Source organism: Schistocerca serialis, chromosome 3, assembly GCF_023864345.2.
Source record: "Schistocerca serialis cubense isolate TAMUIC-IGC-003099 chromosome 3, iqSchSeri2.2, whole genome shotgun sequence".
NCBI classification, from domain to species: Eukaryota; Metazoa; Arthropoda; class Insecta; order Orthoptera; family Acrididae; genus Schistocerca; species Schistocerca serialis.
This window is the reverse complement of record NC_064640.1, coordinates 943852089-943874420: the sequence shown is the minus strand read 5'-3', so window position 1 is coordinate 943874420 and position 22332 is coordinate 943852089. Positions and strand designations below refer to the sequence as shown.

Here is a 22332-nt window from a genome sequence, read left to right as displayed (position 1 = left end):
CTGTAAACTTCCCTACTAGGGTAGACAACTGATCAAAAACAGGTTTTGGTAATATCTTATAGAAAGTTCTGGTGAACATAATTATATTACAAAACCAACAGTTAATGGCCTCTCAGACCATGGTATGCAGTTCCCTATGCTAAATGTTACTGCTGACTAGCATACAAAATCTACTACATCTGAGTTCAGGATGGTAGTCAGTAAACCAAAAATTGATTTTAAAATTGATTTTAGGGAACTCCTCAAAGACACAAACTGGAATGACATATAGAATCCTTGTGTCATATATGATAAATAAAATAAAAGTTTTACTAGCTGTGATGAAATATCAGCAAATTTAATTAAAGAGTATTTAGTCAGTCATTTGTCACTGGAACATTTCTCAATTAGCTGAAATATGTTAAAGTTAATCCTCTATATAAGAAAGGAGATGAAGAAATGCCAACAAACTTCCATTCAGTTTTACTTTTACTAATATTCTCTAAATTCTAGAAATGATAATATACAAGGTGCTTTTTAAATGTCTGACGACAAATAATGTTTTGTCAAAGTCACAGTCTGGATTTCTACAGGGTTCCAATATTGTGAAGGTTATTTACATATGCAGCAAAAATGTATCATATTTAATTAATTAGATCATAAATTAAAGGCTACTTGTATTTTTTGTGATTTGTGTAAGGCATTTCTGTGTAAATCACTATATCCTTTTAAGTAATGAGAATATTATGGTGTAACAAGAAATGCTGCAAAATAGTTTAGATAGTATATTTTTGACAGGAAACAAAGGCTGTCAACAGGAAAGCATTTTGTATTAAACTATCAGTTTTCACTATATCAAAACTAATGTCATGTGATATCAAATGATGTTTCATCTCAGTGCCCATATGTTTTCTTGTGTATATTAATGACCTTTCATTAACATTACCAGATGCCAAATTTGTTTTGTTTGCAGATGATACAAATGTTTCCATAAATATCAAATCAAGCATAATTTTACCAAAATTGATTAATAAAATTTCCATGGAATAAATGATTTCTAGTCACTATTTTGTCACTAAACTTTGGGAAGAGACATTATATGCTGCTCAGAACGTATGAAGTTTCCTCCCAGTATATGTATAAAATATGATGACAAGCACATGGAAGTGGTTGACAATGTTAACATCTTGCGATTACAAATTGATAATAAATTCAGTTTGGGGAACTGCTGAAGTTCCTAAACAAATCTGCATTTGCCATATGAACACTGCCAGACATAAGCGATTTTAAAATAAAGAAGGTTACATGCTTGGATTTCTACCATTCCATATAATAGGATCATTTTTGAAGTAACCCATTAAGCCAAGCTAAAGTTTTTGGAGTTGAAAAGCATGTAATATGAATTATTTGTGGTATGAACTCAAGAACATCCTGCAGATTTCTGGTCAATGAAATGGGGTTATTAACTACTGATTCTACACATATCTATTCCTAAATGACATTTCTCATAAGTGATATATCTCCTTTCAAAACCAACAGCTCAGAACAATGAATCAATAATAGAAATAAGAATTATGTTCATAAATGTTTAAATTCCAGAAAGGCATCTATTATTAAGGAACCCAATTGTAGTAACTTACCAGCAGCCATAAAAAAGTTAAACTAATAACAAAATTCAGTGTAAGTGGAGCCTGAAAACTTATTTGTTCTCAACTCCTTCCATAAATCTGTTAGTAGAAAACACTGAAGTGTAAGTCATCAGAAATATCATGTAACAAGAGTGTTACATACAATATGAGGAACATTATTGGAATATTCCATCTGTACAGGAATACTGACATATTAAAAACAGAAACACACTGTATTAAGGTTCCACAACTGTTGTGGAATGTTAATAGTGTGTGTTCAAGTTTTTAATAAAATCTGACTTCTGCATAACTTTGGTGAAGTAATCTATTTAATGTAAATAATTACTACATACAACTTTCTATTTGATGATGTATGGCACAATAACCTAATGATAACCATAGGTACCACATAGTATTGTACAACTGTGTGTTTTGTGACAATTTTGCCATTACCACTTGAATGGAAATAAATTTAAGATTATTTTATGTATTCCACATCCTTAAAGACCATTGGATTCAGAACCTGTGGAAAGGGTATTAGCATCTCTCCTTTTTTGTTGTAAATTTTAATTGTGTGTGTTCAAGTTTTGTGACAAATTTACATCACTAACGATCTCCTCACTATGGATCATATAGCATGTAACATAGCAACAACAGCATCTGCGCCAGGACAATGTAATGCTGCTTGCATGTGTCTGGGTCTATGAGAATCTAAACATTTAATACAACAGCGATCAATCTGATAACATGTCTGTGAAGACTATATGCTGTAAATTTGTGCATTATGTTATTCCTGCTAACCCCTAATGCATAATATGCACCTCACAAAAGAAAGTGAGTCACTTGTAATAAGGATTAGGAAAAGTCTGTTGGTCTGGCAAATTATAGTTTTCAGTCACCTCCATTAATGGGTATGAGTGTGTTTCGTATCAATGCCTGGAACACCCAATGTTTGTATAAATAGCAGAACTCTCCATCCAGGAGTGCAGTTCTGATCTGTCCGTACATTGGAGTTTACAATAAACATGCTTTCAGTGCTAATTGTTGTACTTCATTGACAACGTGCTTTTGGATTTGGACTTGACAGTGGTTACAACATGACATTGTTTGATGGATATGCTGGGTATACTCAAAACACCTTCATCACCATGGCTCCATCAGGCAATGTAAACACTGGCGCTTGCAACAAGAACCAGAATACAAGCAGTACATCATTTCCAAAGTCCATATATTCAGGAAACCAATAGATTTTGAAACAGAAAACACTTCAGCTACACATCAGGTATCTATCTGTGTTTCCCACAATCAGTGAAATGGCAGATTTTGCTAAATGCAGCAAGTGGGATAATGTGACCTGTTCTGCAAATGTGTACTTTTACTTGGATGGCACAGCCCAGCACTGGTCTGAGACCAACAAAGAGAAGCTCGATAGCTAGGATACATTCTAAGTCAAACTGAAGAACACATTTGGTGACAATCAGCAGCAAGTCCGTTTAGCAGAAGAACAACTGAAGAACATGACATGGGGAAATAACACTGTCACACATACTGAATGTTTTGGTCCTATGTCACATTGTGAATTCAAACATGACAGAAGCTGACAAAATCACACACACTATGAAATCAGTCACAGAAGACATGTAAAAGTTCTTTTGATAAATGATGTCATAAAAACCAAAGCATTCATCAAGTATCAAGGAAATGCAATTGGAAAAAGCTGGCTAAAAGAAACATGACTGACTCCTGAATATGGTCCCAATGGCAGCTCTGGAAGAACACGATGAATTCACCTCTCTCAAACACCAGCTAGTAATAGAAGAGATACAGCAGTTTATGGGAGCATCAAGTGTCATACCAAATAAGCAAAACCTATTAGCCATGAATGTTGATCTCAACCATCAAAAGACAACCCAGCACCCTATCAATGAAGCTACAATTAAGTGCTCCACCAGATATAATGCCCCACAGAAGGACAGACATTTAGAGGACAACATGCCAATATGTTTTCACTATGGATGCCCTGAACACATACGCTGCTGCAAAGGAAGAAGATGAGTGTGCAATGACTATTACACTGCAAGATATCAATCATCACAACAGTCTTATTGATTCCATAAAACTGCAGATGATTATAGTTGACCTGTGGGACAAAGCCCATCACTGAATCCTGGACAAGGTCACTCCCCAATGTGCTTTAGCTGTTCCCATCTCCATACAGATGTACCAGCCACTTGCCTAGCTATCACAATCAGGGAAACTAAGTGAGGAGACCAACATGGAAGTATGGCCACCACAGATGGGAATCCTCCATGAGCAACAACCACAAAGATATCAGGAAACCTCATTGATGTCATCCTCAGCAGCCACCATGTTCAGGCGGTAGTGAACTTAGGGCCTTCCTTTTCAATTATGTCAAATGCTTATCAACACCAGCTACGGAATAATTATGATATTATGAAAAGGTGAGACTGCTACTCACCATATGGTGGAGATGGTGAGTCACACACACACACACACACACACACACACACACACACACACACACACACACACACACACACACACACAAAAATCAAAACTGACACACACACACACACACACGCAATAACATGATAGTGGTCATGTGTGTCTGATACTTGAATTTGTGTGTGTGTGTGTGTGTGTGTGTGTGTGTGTGTGTTGTGCTTGTCATGAGTAGTGGTCTAACCTTTTCATAATAATGTAATTTTCCATCCTCAATTTTCTATTGGGTGATTCCACCCACAGATTACTATGTTCTGTGACATAAAACCCACTGTGCTGAAACTCAAATTGAAAATGTGTCCATACAACAAGAAAATGTATGTCAAGACTAACTATCAATGACAGAACACAGTCTTTTAAATAAGTCATTTTAACAGAATATTATTCTTGGATGGGACTTTTTGTAGGCATCAAGGAGTCATAGACTGTGGAACATTAGAGCTTCAGATTTGTGGAGTTATTCCAACAAGCACACATTACAAAGATTGTTCCTGGTGGTGTTTTGCCATTGAAGATGTTATCCCACCATCATCAATGAGATAAGATCCAGTTTTAAATTGAGAGGCTGAAATGTAAGATGAACTACTCAACAACTGAGAAAGACTGCCTTCCAGTTGTTTGGGCTATCAACAAGTTGCAGCAGTATGTATTTGGCAAACCATGGATCACCATTATCTATGATGGCTGAGTAGCCTAGAGGATCCATTGGGTTGACTGGTGAGATGTTCACTGAGGTTTCAGCAGTATGACATCACAGTGCTATACTAATATGGACACAAACGGAAGGACACTGACTGCTTTTCAAAGAATCCTTTGGTGGAACATAGTAGTGAAGATGAAATCTCAATCATCACTTCATTAAATGACATTGCTGCTGAAGAGAGGCAAGATCCAGCATTGCTAAAAACCAAAGAATCCTTGAAGGAGGAACCAACAGAATGAGAATTCCAATTAATAAACACAACATTGTACAAGAGGAACTGTAATTCATTATGGTGGGAATAGCTGCTTGTCATCCCAGCTCATTTTCAACCAGCTATTCTGAAGTTTTACCATTACACACCAATGTCTAGTCACCTGGGATTCACGAAGACTCTAGACGAATCACAAACAAATATCACTGGCTAGGTCTCTACTGACCTGTTAGACACTATGTGAGCCACCATAAGTACTGCCAGTCATGGAAACATGTGCCACAATTACCTCTGGGGGCATCAGGCATCAATTCTGCCTGCAGCAGCACCATTCCACCAAACTGGAATCAGTCTCTTGGGGATGTTCCTGAAATTAACAAATAGGAATTGATGGATAACAGTCTGCACTTACTACCACACTCACTATGCTGTTGCCAAAGCTGTGCTGGCTACCAAAGCTCTGGAAGCTGCAAGGTTACTTGTACCATATGTCATTCTGAAGCATGGACTACACTGTATGATGATCTCTGATTGTGGAAAAGTTTTCCAGTTGATACTACTATCACAGGTAATTTCACTATGTGACATCACATGAAGGATTACAACTGCTTACTATCCACAGATGAATGGCCTCGCAGAACCCCTTAATAAGATGTTGGCATATATGCTCTCATTGTACCTTGAATTAGAACACTGAAACTGCAATACATCACTGCTTGTCATGAGATTCACATGTAACACAGTGAAGCAAGACACTACAGGCTTCACACTATTCTTTTGGCTCCACAATTGTGATGCCAAAATGACAAATGGCATACTGTTCCCATTGCAACTGGATGATACTCAAGATGACTATGTGAAACACCTCATTACCAGGATTAAAGAAGGAAGACAGCTGGCTTGCATACAGATGCTGGATGACTAGAAGAAGGACAGAGAGTGCTATAATGCAAAGCATCAGCCAGTGAGATACAAATTGGGAGACTTGGTATGCACTGGTGAGATCTAGGTGTAGGATGCTGTAGGCAGCTCCAACCAGTCCATCTAAAACAGTGCATCATTGTTTCTCCAAGAGAGTGAGCTATGTCGTAAGGAGTACTGCATGCAGGAGTTCCCATGACTGGCTGGCAGGCCATGGGTTGCTATTTCAGACCTGATCACCAGCAATTATTTGTTATTTAGTATTTACCATTTCTAGAATATTTGATGTTTGTATAAACAACAGCACTCTCTACCCAGGTGTTCAGTTCTAATCTGTCTCTATGCTGATGTATGTAATAAATGTGCTTTGCGTGCTAAATGTTGTACTTTGCTGATGACATTATTTTCATACTGGGAGTTGATTGTAGCTATGATGTCACAATATAACTTACATGAGGCTATACACTGGCTGTGTGTGGTAACCAAATGAACACAGTTGTGTTTTTATGGTGTGAACCATGTTTACCTGCCAAGAATCAGTAACTTAGTGCCCATGTATATACAGAGGAACACAAATCTAGTTTTGCTGTAGATCCAACCAGATGTCACTTCATTCAGTGAAAAGAGTCATTTTTAAAAATGCAATACACCTAACCAACATGTGTCATATGCACAAAAATTTCAGTATGAAGCTGTGTCTTACTTAGTGATTCCACAATTTATTACGTGTCAATCCTGTTGAAAAATTGTGGCACATGTGGCTAAGACATAAACAGTCACTAAAATATCACTCAGCTCCACATTGACAATAAGGACCCCCTACGATTTGTGGTTGATCATACAACAAAACCATAAGTGACATTTCATAAAACACTAACATGTTGTGTGATTCCTATATGGAAGGTAAAAGGAGGGCTACATAGTATTACTGATCATAATTACTCATATTTGTTTCTTATGTCAGCAGCTGGTATCACTTCTATTAGTAACACAAACATTTTTATTGATCTAATATCATTCAGCAACATTGTACCTGAAGTATCCTATCATATGGTTTCAAAACACCACACAAATCTGCTGGGCCTCTCTTTCTCATTCTGTTGATATAAACACCACGCTCATATAATCCGTCTGACACACTGAAGCCGAAATCCTCATATACTGGGTCCTTTATCAGTGTGACCTGAAACAAGTCATTTAGCTTCCATTTAAGAATATTAAGACAGTTAATATATTATATTACATGATAGTCTCATCTTTGGTGCACTGTGTTAGTGATATGTTCACACACAATGAAAACATAAAAACGTTTAGACAAATTTTAAAAAAGGTATATTTCCAAAAAATATCTCTGTCCTTGCATTTTGTGTTCTTCATAGGCAACAGTAGAAGGCAGAACTATGGAAGGTTTCATGACTTTTTATTTGATACACAATCAGTGATGGTAGGTCAGGAAGTAAGTTTGAGAGTTTCAGTGTGAACACTGCACTGAACAATGCAGCAGGTACACTCAGCACGCAATTACCGCTCAACTAGAGACAAGCAGAACAAATTTCAATTCCATCAGACAGTCTGGTTACAACAAACAATGTTGCAATGAATATTTCATAGTGGAATATACCAGATTTACAGAACAGAAAAGAAATTTTTTTTGAGACCTCAAATAACTGGTTTAAGTTATAAGTAGTTTGGTTATAGTTTGTGTCTTAGTAGTGCAGAATGCTTTTATTTAACTTGATTGTTTTTTGCAAACAACATTTCCGATAAAAATATGCCATTGGAATTGTGTTCCTTGATGGTATCCTTTATTTAAGGGAAATATGGTATCCAAAAAACCAAATATTTCTGGGATATTACTGGTAACAGGCAATAGCAAAATAAAATAATTATTATTGAAGCATAAGTATAATACAAAAGGTCATCTTATGTTCCATATGAACATTACACTAAATAACACTGAGTTTTATGCCCATCAGTCATTCTATATTGCTACATGTATTGTAAGTCAGATTGCATATAATTTATTTCTGAAATCCCTGAACAACATAAAATGTCTTAATTTTTATTTGTTTATTGGATGTAGATTTGAATTTATTAACTGGTATTGTCTTAAGTTGCTTAAAGTTATTTACTAAAGCAGATGAAGTCCAAGTATTTGAGAATACTGCAAGATAATGCTTGTCTGGATTGGAGGCTGTAGACTGGATGTCAAGCCTACCATTTTCTCTCACATTTATAAGGCAGGTTCTGATTTAATAAATAATAACTATCATATTATAACGTTACTGGTTGTAGTTCTTAATGTTTCTAGTGCATATAGTTCAATATTACTTTTGGGTGCCTTTCCTTGTAAGTTGAATACAGGTTGCTAATAACGGAAACAAGCCAAGAGAAGAAGTTCATGAGTTATATATGGATAAAAAAGAGAATTTCAGTAATATAGAAGCCAGAAACAGCAAGAGAGTTAAGTTAGGGAATTATGCTATTACAAAGCACCATATAAAAATCTGCTGGGAATAGGGCCTATGGGTGGATGAAAACTTGAGGCGTGAATATGGGGTGTTTCCACTGTTGGCTTTGCCCTCCAGCTTGAAATAGTGGCACCATGTAAGGACATGATGACCTTGCTTGGATGCCATTTTTGGAATCATTTGTGTACTGAATAATGGAATTACTACCCAAATACAAAAATAAAGAGTTGTGAAACAAACCAATGAAGGATTTTGTTTAGTTTATAGTATTTATTTATAATATTTTCAGAACTTAATGCTCTGCTGTCACCATAATATTTAGAGATTAAACACTCCCTCAATGTTTGACAGGAATTTCTAAGGTGTCATCTACATGTTTCTTGAACAAACTATCACATAGCATGTAATTATCTGCCCATTGTGCTGCTACCTTTCTGTGGTGCTCTGATTAGTAAAATAGTAAGGTCCAGAGCAGATTTACTGTATTTTCCATCCACCCAAGATGACTGAAAAGATTCTGTCCCGTTAAGGACATAAGGCACAGTCAAATGAAAACCAAGCACCCACCCACCCACCACAGCAGGACCACAGAATGGTTCCATTCAAGAGTAATCACCACATGCATAAGACATTTATCCCACTGGCAGATGAGATGATCAATTCCTGTTTTGCAGAATGCAGTCAGCCACTTATGGAATTCAAACACTGTTCATCTCCCCCAGTCAACCTGGGAGAGGCCTGCCTTCTCAGAGGACAAAATTCATTAATTATTACAAGACAGGCATCCTATTCACGATCAAGAAAACTCCAATACACATCAGATGAAAGCAAAATTACAAACTGGTACCTTTAGCCATGGTTTGCTGCAGAATTTATGAGAATATTCTAAGTTCAACTATAATAAATTTCCTTGGTACACAAAAACTTCTGTCTACAAATCAGCACAGATTTATAAAGCTTCACTCATGTGAAACTCAGCTTGCCTGTTTCTCACACAATATCTTGCAAACCATAGATGAAGGACAATAGGCAGATTCTGTATTCCTAGATTTCTGGAAAGCATTTGACACAGTGGCCCACTGCACAATGTTAATGAAGGTCTGAGGAAAAGGAATGGGTTCTCAGACATGAGAGTGGCTCAAACATATTTAAAGTAATAGAACTCAGTACATTGTCCTGGACAGCAAGTATTCATTAGAGACTAAGGTATCATCAAGAGTGCCACATGGAAGTGTGATAGGACTGCCTGTGTTCTCTATATACATCAGTGATCTGATGGATAGAGTGAGCAGCAATCTGCACCGTTCACATGATGCTACAGTGTATGGAAAAGTGTAGTGTATGTGTAACAGTAGAAGGATACAGAATGACACAGACAGAATTTCTGTTCAGTGGGATAAATGACAGCTTGCTATAAGTTTAGAAAAATGTAAGTTAATGCAAATGAGTATGGAAAATAATGCTGTACTTTTTGAATACAGAATTAGTGGTGCGCTGCTTGACACAATTACATTGATTAAACATCTAGGGATAATGTGCCAACATGATAAGAAATGGAACAAGCACATAAGGATGGTAGTAGGGAAGGCAAATGGTCAAACTTTTCAGTTTATTGGGAGAATTAGGAAAGTGCACCTACCTGTAAATGAGACCACATATAGAATAACAGTGCAATTCAATCTTGAGTACTGCTCAGTTGTTTCGGACCCCAACCAATAGTTGATAATGACAGAGGGAAAGCAGTGTGTAAAGCTCTGTGCTTGCACATAGCCTAGTCCTCTTGAATACCACCAAAGGGGGAGCCCACTGATCTTAATAGTCTCATGTGATGGTGGATAACAGTCAAAAGTATTGCATGCCCTTGACCCATCACCTACTGTGGAAATGTTTAAGGACTAGCACTGGGCATTTAATACATTATGGTGATCAGTAACTTCCCAGCACCACATTTCCTACCAATGACAATTAACACATCAATGACAAAACTGTCAGGATACAAACAGTTTATCTTCAGGATGGCAGCACTGTAATGATAGTGCTAGCAACCACAGCTACATTGTTGTTGTTAGTGTTGAATTCTGGTGATAACTTGCAAGTGATATATGACATAAGATGGAAATTTGGACTCAGTTTATCATAAGGCTCTCACCTTTCCAATTTCAGTAGCTGTTTTGCTCCTAAATTTACATTGCTTCTCTGAATAGACATGAATAGTAATTCTTCACCATAGTTAGAATTTGTGTTTCATTACACAGTACTATCTAATATTGCATTAATAAACAACAAGGAAAGGATCTCTGTCAAAGTCTGGGCCATTATATAATTTCCTGACAGTATAGCCCTTATTACCTCTGACAACAGAAATGGAAGAGTTACTAATCATGACAAAATGTTAGAAATTATTTTTCAATCATTAGCTGGAGAACAAAAAAACAAATTAATGGATATAATATATATTATTAACAGTTCAGCTCTTTTAATGAAAATAAGCAGCAATATTTTGATAGCTATATTTCTTTATTTCTTATATGACAAGTGCTTCATTGTTGTTGGAGTGGTCTTGTATTGTAAATTGATTTCTTCAGATACTGATGCATGCATCCATATGTGTATGTGTCCCTGCAGGAAACTATCAATCTAGAATTATTGTAAACAATAGTACTTTGCCATTACTGATCTCAGGCAATGGTTTGCTTGCTGACTGATTCCAATAAACGGCTACTGATGACATTAGAATTTCTTGTAACTGATAAATTATGCTGAAATTTTAAAAGTTAGTAGTGACTCAGCAGCAACTGCATCAGCTAACATAAGGAAAATGCTCTGGTCAGTGGCACTGCTGCTCCACAGGATTCTTGGAATCAGTTCACTCCAAGCCTTTGTAATATGCACATGCATTTTGTTGTTGTTGTTGTTGGTGTGGTCTTCAGTCCTGCGACTGGTTTGATGCAGCTCTCCATGCTACTCTATCCTGCGCAAGCTTCTTCATCTCCCAGTACTTACTGAAACCTACATCCTTCTGAATCTGCTTAGTGTATTCATCTCTTGGTCCCCTCTATGATTTTTACCCTCCATGCTGCCCTCCAATACTAAATTGGTGATCCCTTGATGCTTCAGAACATGACCTACCAACCGATCCCTTCTTCTAGTCAAGTTGTGCCACAAACTCCTCTTCTCCCCAATTCTATTCAATACCTCCTCATTAGTTACATGATCTACCCATCGAATCTTCAGCATTCTTCTGTAGCACCATATTTCAAAAGCTTCTATTCTCTTCTTGTCCAAACTATTTATCGTCCATGTTACACTTCCATACATGGCTACACTCCATACAAATACTTTCCGAAACAACTTCCTGACACTTAAATCTATACTCAATGTTAACAAATTTCTCTTCTTCAGAAACGCTTTCCTTGCCATTGCCAGTCTACATTTTATATCCTCTCTACTTCGACCATCATCAGCTATTTTACTCCCTAAATAGCAAAACTCCTTTACTACTTTAAGTGTCTCATTTCCTAATCTAATTCCCTCAGCATCACCCGACTTAATTTGACTACATTCCATTATCCTCGTTTTGCTTTTGTTGATGTTCATCTTATATCCTCCTTTCAAGACACTGTCCATTCCATTCAACTGCTCTTCCAAGTTCTTTGCTGTCTCTGATAGAATTGCAATGTCATCGGGAACCTCAAAGTTTTCATTTCTTCTGCATGGATTTTAATACCTACTCCAAATTTTTGTTTTGTTTACTTTACTGCTTGCTCAATATACAGATTGAATAACATCAGGAGAGGCTACAACCCTGTCTCACTCCCTTCCTAACCACTGCTTCTCTTTCATGTCCCTTGACTCTTATAACTGCCATCTGGTTTCTGCACAAATTGTAAATAGCCTTTGCTCCCTGTATTTTACCCCTGCCACCTTCAGAATTTGAAAGAGAGTATTTCCAGTCAACATTATCAGAAGCTTCCTATAAGTCTACAAATGCTAGAAATGTAGGTTTGCCTTTTCTTAATCTAGCTTTTAAGGTAAGTTGTAGGGTCAGTATTGCCTCACGTGTTCTAATATTTCTATGGAATCCAATCTGATCTTCCCTGAGGTCAGCTTCTACCAGTTTTTCTATTCATCTGTAAGTAATTTGTGTTAGTATTTTGCAGCCATGGCTTATTAAACTGACAGCTTGGTAATTTTCACATCTGTCAAAACCTGCTTTCTTTGGGATTGGAATTATTATATTCTTCTTGAAGTCTGTGGGTGTTTCACCTGTCTCATACATCTTGCTCACCAGATGGCAGAGTTTTGTCAGGACTGGTTCTCCCAAGGCTGTCAGTAGTTCTAATGGAATGTTGTCTACTCCCGGGGCCTTGTTTTGACTCAGGTCTTTCAGTGCTCTGTCAAACTCTTCACACAGTATCATATCTCCCATTTCATCTACATCTACATCCTCTTCCATTTCCATAATATTGTCCTCAAGTACATCGCCCATGTATAGACCCTTTATATAATCCTTCCACCTTTCTCCTTTCCCTTCTTTGCTTAGAACTGGGTTTCCATCTGAGCTCTTGATATTCATACAAGTGGTTCTCTTTTCTCCAAAGGTCTCTTTAATTTTCCTGTAGGCAGTATCTATCTTACCCCTAGTGAGTTAAGCCTCTACATCCTTACATTTGTCCTCTAGCCATCCCTGCTTAGCCATTTTGCACTTCCTGTCAACCTCGTTTTTGAAACATTTGTATTCCTTTTTGCCTGCTTCATTTATTGCCTTTTTATATTTTTTCCTTTCATCAACTAAATTCAATATTTCTTCTGTTTTCCAAGGATTTCTACTAGCCCTTGTCTTTTTACCTACATGATCCTCTGCTGCCTTCACTACTTCATCCCTCAAAGCTACCCATTCTTCTTCTACTGTATTTCTTTCTCTCATTCCTGTCAATTGTTCCCTTATGCTCTCCCTGAAACTCTGTACAACCTCTGGTTTAGTCAGTATATCCAGGTCCCATCTCCTTAAATTCCCACCATTTAGTATACTGCTGCAAACCAATAAAGTGTTCTATTATACACTTGCGATCTCAGTCATCTTACCTGCAGTATCCTCACCTTGATCCTCTCCACAGTTGGTGACCCTCACTATAAATATCAGTACCTACTATGGATTATTCTGCATTCTTTATCCCATCTGATATTGCAAAACAATGGAACTGTTTCACAGCTTTAGTGCTGGAAAAGTATTAACACATGACAGTGACTTATATAGTATTTATTCTGTTTAGTGCTTTGCATCAACAGGAACAACTTTCACTCTTCACAAAACATAAAAATGATACTTTCTTGTCCAGTGCCAATGGTGTCGACTATGCCCCCCCCCCCCCCCACATGTATGTGAACAATGTGCACTCACTACCAGTCTTTTGGCTGACTTTGGTAATGAATGTGATTAATATGCAGGCAAAGAAGATACTGTCACAGTCAAGTGCAGTGGAATTTTGCTCCAACCAAACCATTTTTACCAACATGTTGAGTCTATCCAGTCATGCCACATAAAAAGCTTTTTCAGGATTTCCTTCTGTGTCATCACCATCTCATGAGAGTTCATATGTCATTGTTCTCTGACCAACTGAGATACCACTCACTGAGTGCATCCTCTAAATTTGTGATGAAAGTTCCAAGTTTGTCATGTTACTGAGCCATCTGGACAAGAAAACCAACATTATTAGTGACATTTTTTTGTCACACCGAGCTACCAGAAAGTACAGCAGAACAAAGACAGGATTGCTCAATTGCCATGGCAGAACACCAGATCAGCAGTAATGCATAGTTATTTATGATGAATGTTTAGGCACCAAAATGCCCTCTCAATTGTGGAGACACTTTTGAGCATTATCTGACATCACACACATTCCAGATCACAACTTGTGGACACTATGGATAGTGAAGTTACTCTCCCAGTTACAATTAGCAATGATATCACAGGAGCATCAGTAATTAAAATGGAAAGTAATGTTAGCAGACAGACTTCTAGCTGCATTGCAACACCAAAAATGCATTAATTTAGCAGACAACAATGACTAGCTACATCTCAGTCAGAGATCATGCCCTGACATGTGACAGTATGCAGAAAAGTGGAATTGAGTATGCATGGATGCTGCTGAGGATTACATCACTTGCACTCTCATGAGCAGCGACCTCCAGCAGTCAAAACAAACAAGCAGCCAGCTCGCAACAGTACCCCACAAACCAACAAGAAGTCTCAGTTGTGCTTTTGTTGGTTTCATCAAGTTTTGGCGATAAAGCATGCAACTATACAGCACACTGCAATCATTCGAATGGGAGGAATGACCTGCTGGTGCTCCAGATCATTGAACTACTACAAGTCACTTACCTACACAACATGTGAGCTAGTCAAGTTATATATTGTTTTCATGTGTATGGTTATGACGACAACCTCATGAATCCATGGACCCTGCATGTCAGCAAGGGACTGTTCAAGCTGGTGGAGGATGTGTAATGGTGTGGGGGGTGTGCAGTTGGAGTGATATGGGACCCCTGAAATGTCTAGATATGATTCTGACAGGTGACACATACGTAAGCATCCTGTCTGATCACCTGCATCCATTCATGTCCATTGTGCATTCTGACAGACTTGGGCAACTCCAGCAGGACAATGAGACACATCACATATCCAGAATTGCTACAGAGTGGCTTCAGGAACACTCTTCTGACTTTAACCCTTTTAGTGCCAAATACGATCTGATCGTGATCCAGGTTTTCGGCGAAAAATGCCAGTAACGATCTGATCGTGATGCCTTTCTCATTCATTTTTTCCACGCTTGAAGGCAAAGTTGTTAGTATTTCCTAGCGAATGAGAAAGGCATCACGATCAGATCGTTACTGGCATTTTTCGCTGAAAATCTGGATCACGATCAGATCGTATTTGGCACTAAAAGGGTTAAACACTTCTGCTGGACACCAATCTCCCCAAACATGAACATTATTGAGCATACCTGGGATGGCTTGCAATGTGTTGTTCAGAAGAGATCTCCACCCCCTCATACTCTTACGGATTTATCGATACCCTGCAGGATTCATGGTGTTAGTTCCCTCCAGCACTACTTCAGGCATTAGTTGAGTCCATTTCATGTCATATTGTGGCACCTCTGCATGCTCACTGTGCCCCTAAACAATATTATACAGATGTACCAGTTTCTTTGGCTCTTCAGTGTTAGTCTTCTATACTTCTCAACACGATCACGATGAGCATCTCAAACTAGTTTGCAGTGTCTTGCATAAACTTGGCATCATAGTCCATGATGATAAATGTCAACTTTCACAGTCAGTAGTTACCTTCCTTGTTCATTCAGTCAGTTGAAGGCATACAACCTACAATACAATGGACTGAGATCATGCTGTTTTGGTGGCATGGTAAATTATTATTGCAAACATTCACCTCATGCAGCCGCCATCCATACACCATTGATGAACATGTTCACAGGCAATCAAATGATTAGATTAGATTAGATTCAGTTTTTGTTCCATAGACTCAAAAATGAGATGAAACTCATGGGTGTGGAAAATGTCAAAAAGTATAACATAAAAAACATAGAAAATTAGAATGTAGTACTCAATTCTCTGGTCATTTGTCAGGAGATTGTCAAGTTATGTGAATACATTAAAGGAAGCTGGAACTGTTAATATTTACAGAATTCATACTTTGTCAGAATGAAACATAGTTGTGTACTTTTAAAAATTTACCATACACAAAATACCTAATCTTGTTTGTTGTGACCAAGTGTTGTCAAAAGTGAAATATAACAGACATTTTTTTTAAAGCAGTCCCTGTTAATAAACTGTGCATTATCTGAAACCAAGCTTTTAATGGTTGCTGAAAACTTATTGAAAATGTGTGTTCTTGAATATTGGAACCCTTTTTGGACCAAAGCCAGTGATTTTTGGTCTTTATGTAGATTGTTCTTATTCCTAGTATTGATACAATGTATTGATCTATTGGCTGGAAATAAAGAAGTATTATTTGCAACAAATTTCATTAAGGGATTAATATACCGAGAACCAGTGGTTAGAATACCCAGTTCCTTGAACAGGTTTCTACATGATGTTGTTGAATTTATGCCACAAACAATTCTCATTAGGTGCACTTGCACACTAACAGCTTTTGCTCGGTTTCATGAGTTACTCCAGAATGTGATCCCATATGACATAATTGAATGAAAGTAAGGTAAGTATGCAAGTTTTTTTATATTTTATCTCCTACGTCTGACATCATTCACACTGTAAATACAGACTTGTTTAAGTGCATCAGCAATTCTGTGGTATATCTTTCACAACTGAATTTATTACTGAGTTGTTCTCCTAGAAAATTAACAGTGTCAATGTCCACTGTCCACATGTCTTCATGTGTTGTACACATGCTGGAAGAAAATTTCTTACAGGTTCTGAACTGCATAAAGTGGATCTTTTCAAAGTTTAATGACAGTGGATTAGCTTTAAACCATTTATTAATGTCAGCCATTTCTAAATATGTATTTGACTTGCTATTTATTGCAATGTTTTTATCATCTGTAAACAAAGAAACTTAGCACCTGACAATGTAACAGACAATAGGTCATTAATGTACACAAGAAAAAGCAATGGACCCAAGATGGAGCTTCGAAGAACACCACATGTAATTAATTCCCAATCTGATGAAGACTGAGTGATTAGTCCAGAGGTATTTTGCTATGCCACTCTGTTAGTTAGGTAATTCTTGAACCATTTTGCAGCATTGCTAATAACACCATAACATTCCTTTAATTAATTTATTTACATTTTATTTGTGTGGAGCCATCATAATGATGGCTGTTGCAAACGTCAGACTTAATAGTGTGGTTATATTTACACTTAGAAAATACACTATATTCTGTAGCTGTTGCTTCTTATGTTTATTTTTTACATTTATCACATTACAACTAATAAGCTTATGCCTCATGTTAAATCACTATCTTAAAATTCATTGAAAGAATATAAACATTTTTCTATTAGAAAAGATTTTAACTTTCTTTTAAAAACATTTCCCGTGTACGTTCTTAGAGCGTTTGGTAGCTTGTTATACCAAATCTAACCACTGATATATGATAATAAAGGTTTTTATAATAATAATAAAGATTTTATTGTCTTTCGGCCATTACAGCAACTGACAATGTCAAATGAAGTTACAATTTAAAATACAGTGTCATAAGGTATTGACTACTGAAATATTTTAGCTTATATTACAATAAATGTACAGTGGGTCATCTGTTGGATTACTGCATTTTACAGTTGAAGAACGCATTGATATCATAGAACAGGTGGGCAATAAGCCATTCATGTAGTCTTTCCTTGAATGTATGTTCAGGAAGATCCTGTATAGCATTTGGCACCTTATTAAATAGTTTGTGCCCTGTGACTTCATAGCTATTTATTGATTTTGATCATCTGTGGTAAGGCGTGTATATGTGTTTGATGCTTCTTGTGTTGTAACAATGTACATTTTCTCTATGTTTCACATCTTGTAGGTTCTTCTTCATAAAGATTAAGACATTGTATATATAGAGATTTATTACTGTCATAATTTTTTGTTTAGTACATAAGGGTTTGCAGTGAGCGTTATGTGAAGAATTTGTAATAATCCTAATGGTTTTCTTCTGTAATAATAGGATGTCATGTATATGACTACAGTTATCCCACAAGATAATGCCATAGGATATTATACTTTGGAAAAATGCAAAATAAGATGATCTGATGTATGTTTCAGGCCCAAAATTTCTGAGTTGTCTTAATAATATGTTACCCTAGTAAGTAAGGCTCTGACTTATCCAGAAGACTGGAACAAAAAAAAACATTTTTGTAATCAGTTGATGTTGGATCAAAATAAATAATAAATAAATTACTCTAGATAGCTTACTACTAATATAGTTTACATGTTGGCCCCAGGATAACTTTTCGTCTAAATAAACTCCCAGGAATTTAATAGAACTAGGGTCATCAGATAGTGGCTTGTCTCTTAGAGTGAAGATTATCTGCTGAGTTTTATTTTCATTTAGCAGGGAACCATTTGCTCTGAACCAATATGCTGCGTGAGAGAGTGTATTTTCAGCACAGGTTTTAAGATCATTAAGATTGTTACTGCTATGAAGAAAAGTAATATCATCTGCATACAATACAGTGGCGGATCTAATAAACAATGGGAGGTCGTTGATCATTATCAGAAACAGGAAGAGGCCCAGTACAGATCCATGAAGCACACCTACTTTAACATTTTCTATGTTTGACATTTCCTTACCAACACAAACTACCTGTTTATAGTTGTTGAGATAAGCTTTTAATAGTCTGAGACTGTTTCCTTTGACGCCATAGAATTCTAGTTTCTCTAGAAGTGGCGTGTGCTCAACACAGTCAAAGGCCTTGCTTAGGTCACAGAATGAGACCTGAACAAAGCCTTTGTTCTCAAAAACTTTGAGGATGTAACTGACTACCGTGTTGATTGCATCAATGGTCGACAGATTCTTCTTAAACCCGTATTGTGTAGCATTCATTATCCCTAGGTTCTCAAAGTGAGATGATAATTGTTGGTACATAATGCATTCTATTACCTTGTAGAATGCAGGTACTATTGAAATAGGCCTGTAACTAGATGGAGAGTCTTTATCTCCCTTTTCGTATACTGGGACAATCCTAGACAGTTTTAACTCATCAGGAAAATATCCCTCCAGTAAGCACTTGTTTATGCAGTGGGTTAAAGGGTACAGAATGCAACCACACACTTTTTTTGGCAGGTTGCATGATATGCCATATATATCTAAGCTATCAGATGATTTCAGTTGCTTTATGACCCCTTGTACAAATCTAGGCAATACTTAGGAGAAGGTTAGCATGATTGTATTTAGTGACTGTCTACCCCAATTTTGGGAGAGTAACTCTGATGGACTAATGCCTGGTTTGATAACTGCGTCTCCTATTTCTTTCACTGAATTAATAAAAAAAACTCATTGAGTGTTTGAGGTGGGATATTAATTTTGTCTTTTTTAATATCTGTGGCAGCACTGTTAATTATTTTCCAAGTGGTTTTGCATTTATTGGTGGAATTATGTATGCTGTTGGCATTGTAGGTGTTTTTGGCTTGCAGGATGGCTTTTTTGTATTCATTCCTGCATTCCACATAGGCTGATGTGGCATAGTCAGACTACATACTATTGTATACGTTGTACAGTAACAAAACTTGTTTCTTTAGATCTGTCAGCTGTTTAGTGTACCATATATTTTGTCTGTTTTGAGATCTGGATTTGTGGCTGCTGTCCATTATTTTGATTTTCTTTATGGGAATACTATGGTTAAATAGGGTAAAGAATGCATTAAAAAATCTATCAAATATTATTTTGGCTGGCAGGTCATTACTTGATGTGTAATGTCCATCGACACTACAATGGCCAAACCAGTCTCTGTCAGCAAGGGAATTACTAAATGTGTTAATTTTATCCTCAGTTACGGGTCTCGTAATCACAACTGTTGGGACAGGTCTGTTTGCATTGCTCCTATTGAGGGGAATTTTACTTGCATAATTTAGAGATTCATGGTCAGAGAATGGGAACACTACAACTTCACATGTGTTTTCAGTGGTCTTGAAGTTTACAAATATGTTATCTAAACATGCTTTGTTTCTTGTGGGCCTGTTATTGACATGATGTAAATTGTATTGTCTTAGTAAGTTTTCCAGATCTGCAACACTACCCTTACATTTAGTAACATCAAAATCAGAATTCAAATCACCTCCTATTGCAATATCATAGGGTAGCCATTTAATATTACTTAATTCACTCAATAGCATGTCCATTTTTTTCTAAAAATATGTTAATGGTTCCCTTTGGTGATCTGTACATGGATACTACTAATGACTATTAATGACTATTAATGATTAATGATTAATGACTATTAATGATTATACCCGTAACTTCAAAGTGCTGTTCATCACACAAGGAATTTAGGTCTAGTTTGGTTATTGTACAATTGAGTGACTGGTTGGAATAAATTGCCACACCATCTCTAATGTGCTCTTTCCTGCAGTAGCTATTTACTATACTAAAATTGTCAAATTTGGTAACTGCAAGTTCATTATCATTAGCCCAGTGTTCACTCAGGCAAAAAATATCAAACTGGTTATCAAGACCAAACTCATTTATGATAAGTTCTTTATCTTTCAGTCCTTGAATGTTAAGGTAACATATTTTAAGATCCATGCTCTTATTGCTTACACACTGAACACTATGGTGATTGGTTTTCAAACCTTTTACAAGGCTTATCTTTTGGATTTCTGCCTCATGTTGCCTTTTGCTAAAAAATTGTTCACTTGGAGTGGTAGCACATCTACTGTTGTATGCCTAATCTCCCTCCTTGTGATGACTTCTATCAGTCATTTTTAATGTTGTTCTGTTATGGAAATAGTTACACTTATATCTATTGTTGTGATCATGTACATCACTGCCCATGATAGCTTCTGTTGGTTGGCTTATAAAAAATACAACTATTTTGAAGATGTACAGAGAATATATTGTCAGATATTTGTGCTGCAGAAACACTTCACGACATGAATCTCTATGTCCCATCCCATGTATATGTCTTATTGCTCTTTCCTGTAGTAGTAGTATTCTTTTTAAATGTACATCAGCTGCACAGCCCCATAGTTCAGTTCCGTAGTTGAGAAAGGGGTGAAGTGTTCCATAATATACTAATTTCAGTGCTTGGCTAGGAACTATCTTTGTGAGCTGGCTGAGGAGATATATGGCACTACTGACTTTTCTGATTACAAAATTAATGTGGTATGTCCACCTCAAATTTTCATCAACATACACACCCAGGAATTAAGTTACCATTTCCTGTTGCAGAGATATTGTACACACTATTCATATTGTTGTGGTGAGAATTGCCTGTTTTAAATGCCAGTAGTTGAGATTTGGTGACATTCACCTTGAGTCCCTGATCATTTAAGTATTTTATAACTTCTGTTGCACCACTAGTAGCAAGAGATTCCAGCTCATTTGGTTCACTTCCATAGAATAAGACTGATGTGTCATCTGCATAGCTTACAATATGGGAGTTAATGGGTTGTGCAATGTTGTTAATATATATAAGCAAGAGAAAGGGTCGAAGGATTGAGCCCTGTGGTACTCCTAGTAATATAGGTTCACTAGTGGATTGGGAGTTCATGATTTTGTTATCTAGTTTGTATGACAATTTAGTGCTTTGCTTATGATTCAGCAGGTATTTGGTTAGAAGATTCATGGTTTGATCCCCAATACTATAAGATTTTAGCTTTTTAAGAAGTACTCTATGGTTTACCATATCAAATGCTCTTGTCAGGTCCAAAAATATACCTGCATTCTGCATCTTCTGGTCCAACAGATAGTAGACTTCATGGATGAACTGTGCAACTGCTGTGGTTGTACTTAGCTCTTTTCTGAGGCCATGCTGTGAATCTACAAGCAGTTTATGTTTTGTGAAAAAGGCACTTAGCTGAGAAGTGATAATGCTTTCGAATATCTTACTAAAAGTGGGAATTAATGATATTGGACTATAGTTGGAGACATCTTCCTTACATCCCTTTTTATACACTGGTTTCACTACACTCATTTTTAGAACCATTGGCTACATGTTTTCTCTAATGCTGCAATTAATCAGGTGAGTAAGAGGTTTAGAGATTTCTTTTAAGCACACTTTAGTAATAGCATCCCATCCAGAAGAAAATTTTTTCTTTAACATGTTGTCCTGCAAACCTTCTGCTCATTCACTTCCCCAAATTCATATTTGGTACACTGGCTGAGATGGCATCAGGTCTCTACCTGTGAATCTGAATATGTTTGCCAGAAATGT

The 22332-nt window shown here is 36.8% G+C and overlaps 1 protein-coding gene across 1 annotated transcript in view; it reads right to left on the bottom strand.

Moving 5' to 3' along the window:
• Window positions 1-22332, bottom strand: part of LOC126471289 (glutamate receptor-interacting protein 1) — a 445652-nt gene that overhangs the window by 24248 nt on the left and 399072 nt on the right. Inside the window, exon 16 of the mRNA XM_050099408.1 lies at window positions 6999-7148. Within this exon, the coding sequence (XP_049955365.1) occupies window positions 6999-7148 (150 nt within the window). The remainder of the gene's footprint in view (window positions 1-6998; window positions 7149-22332) is intronic.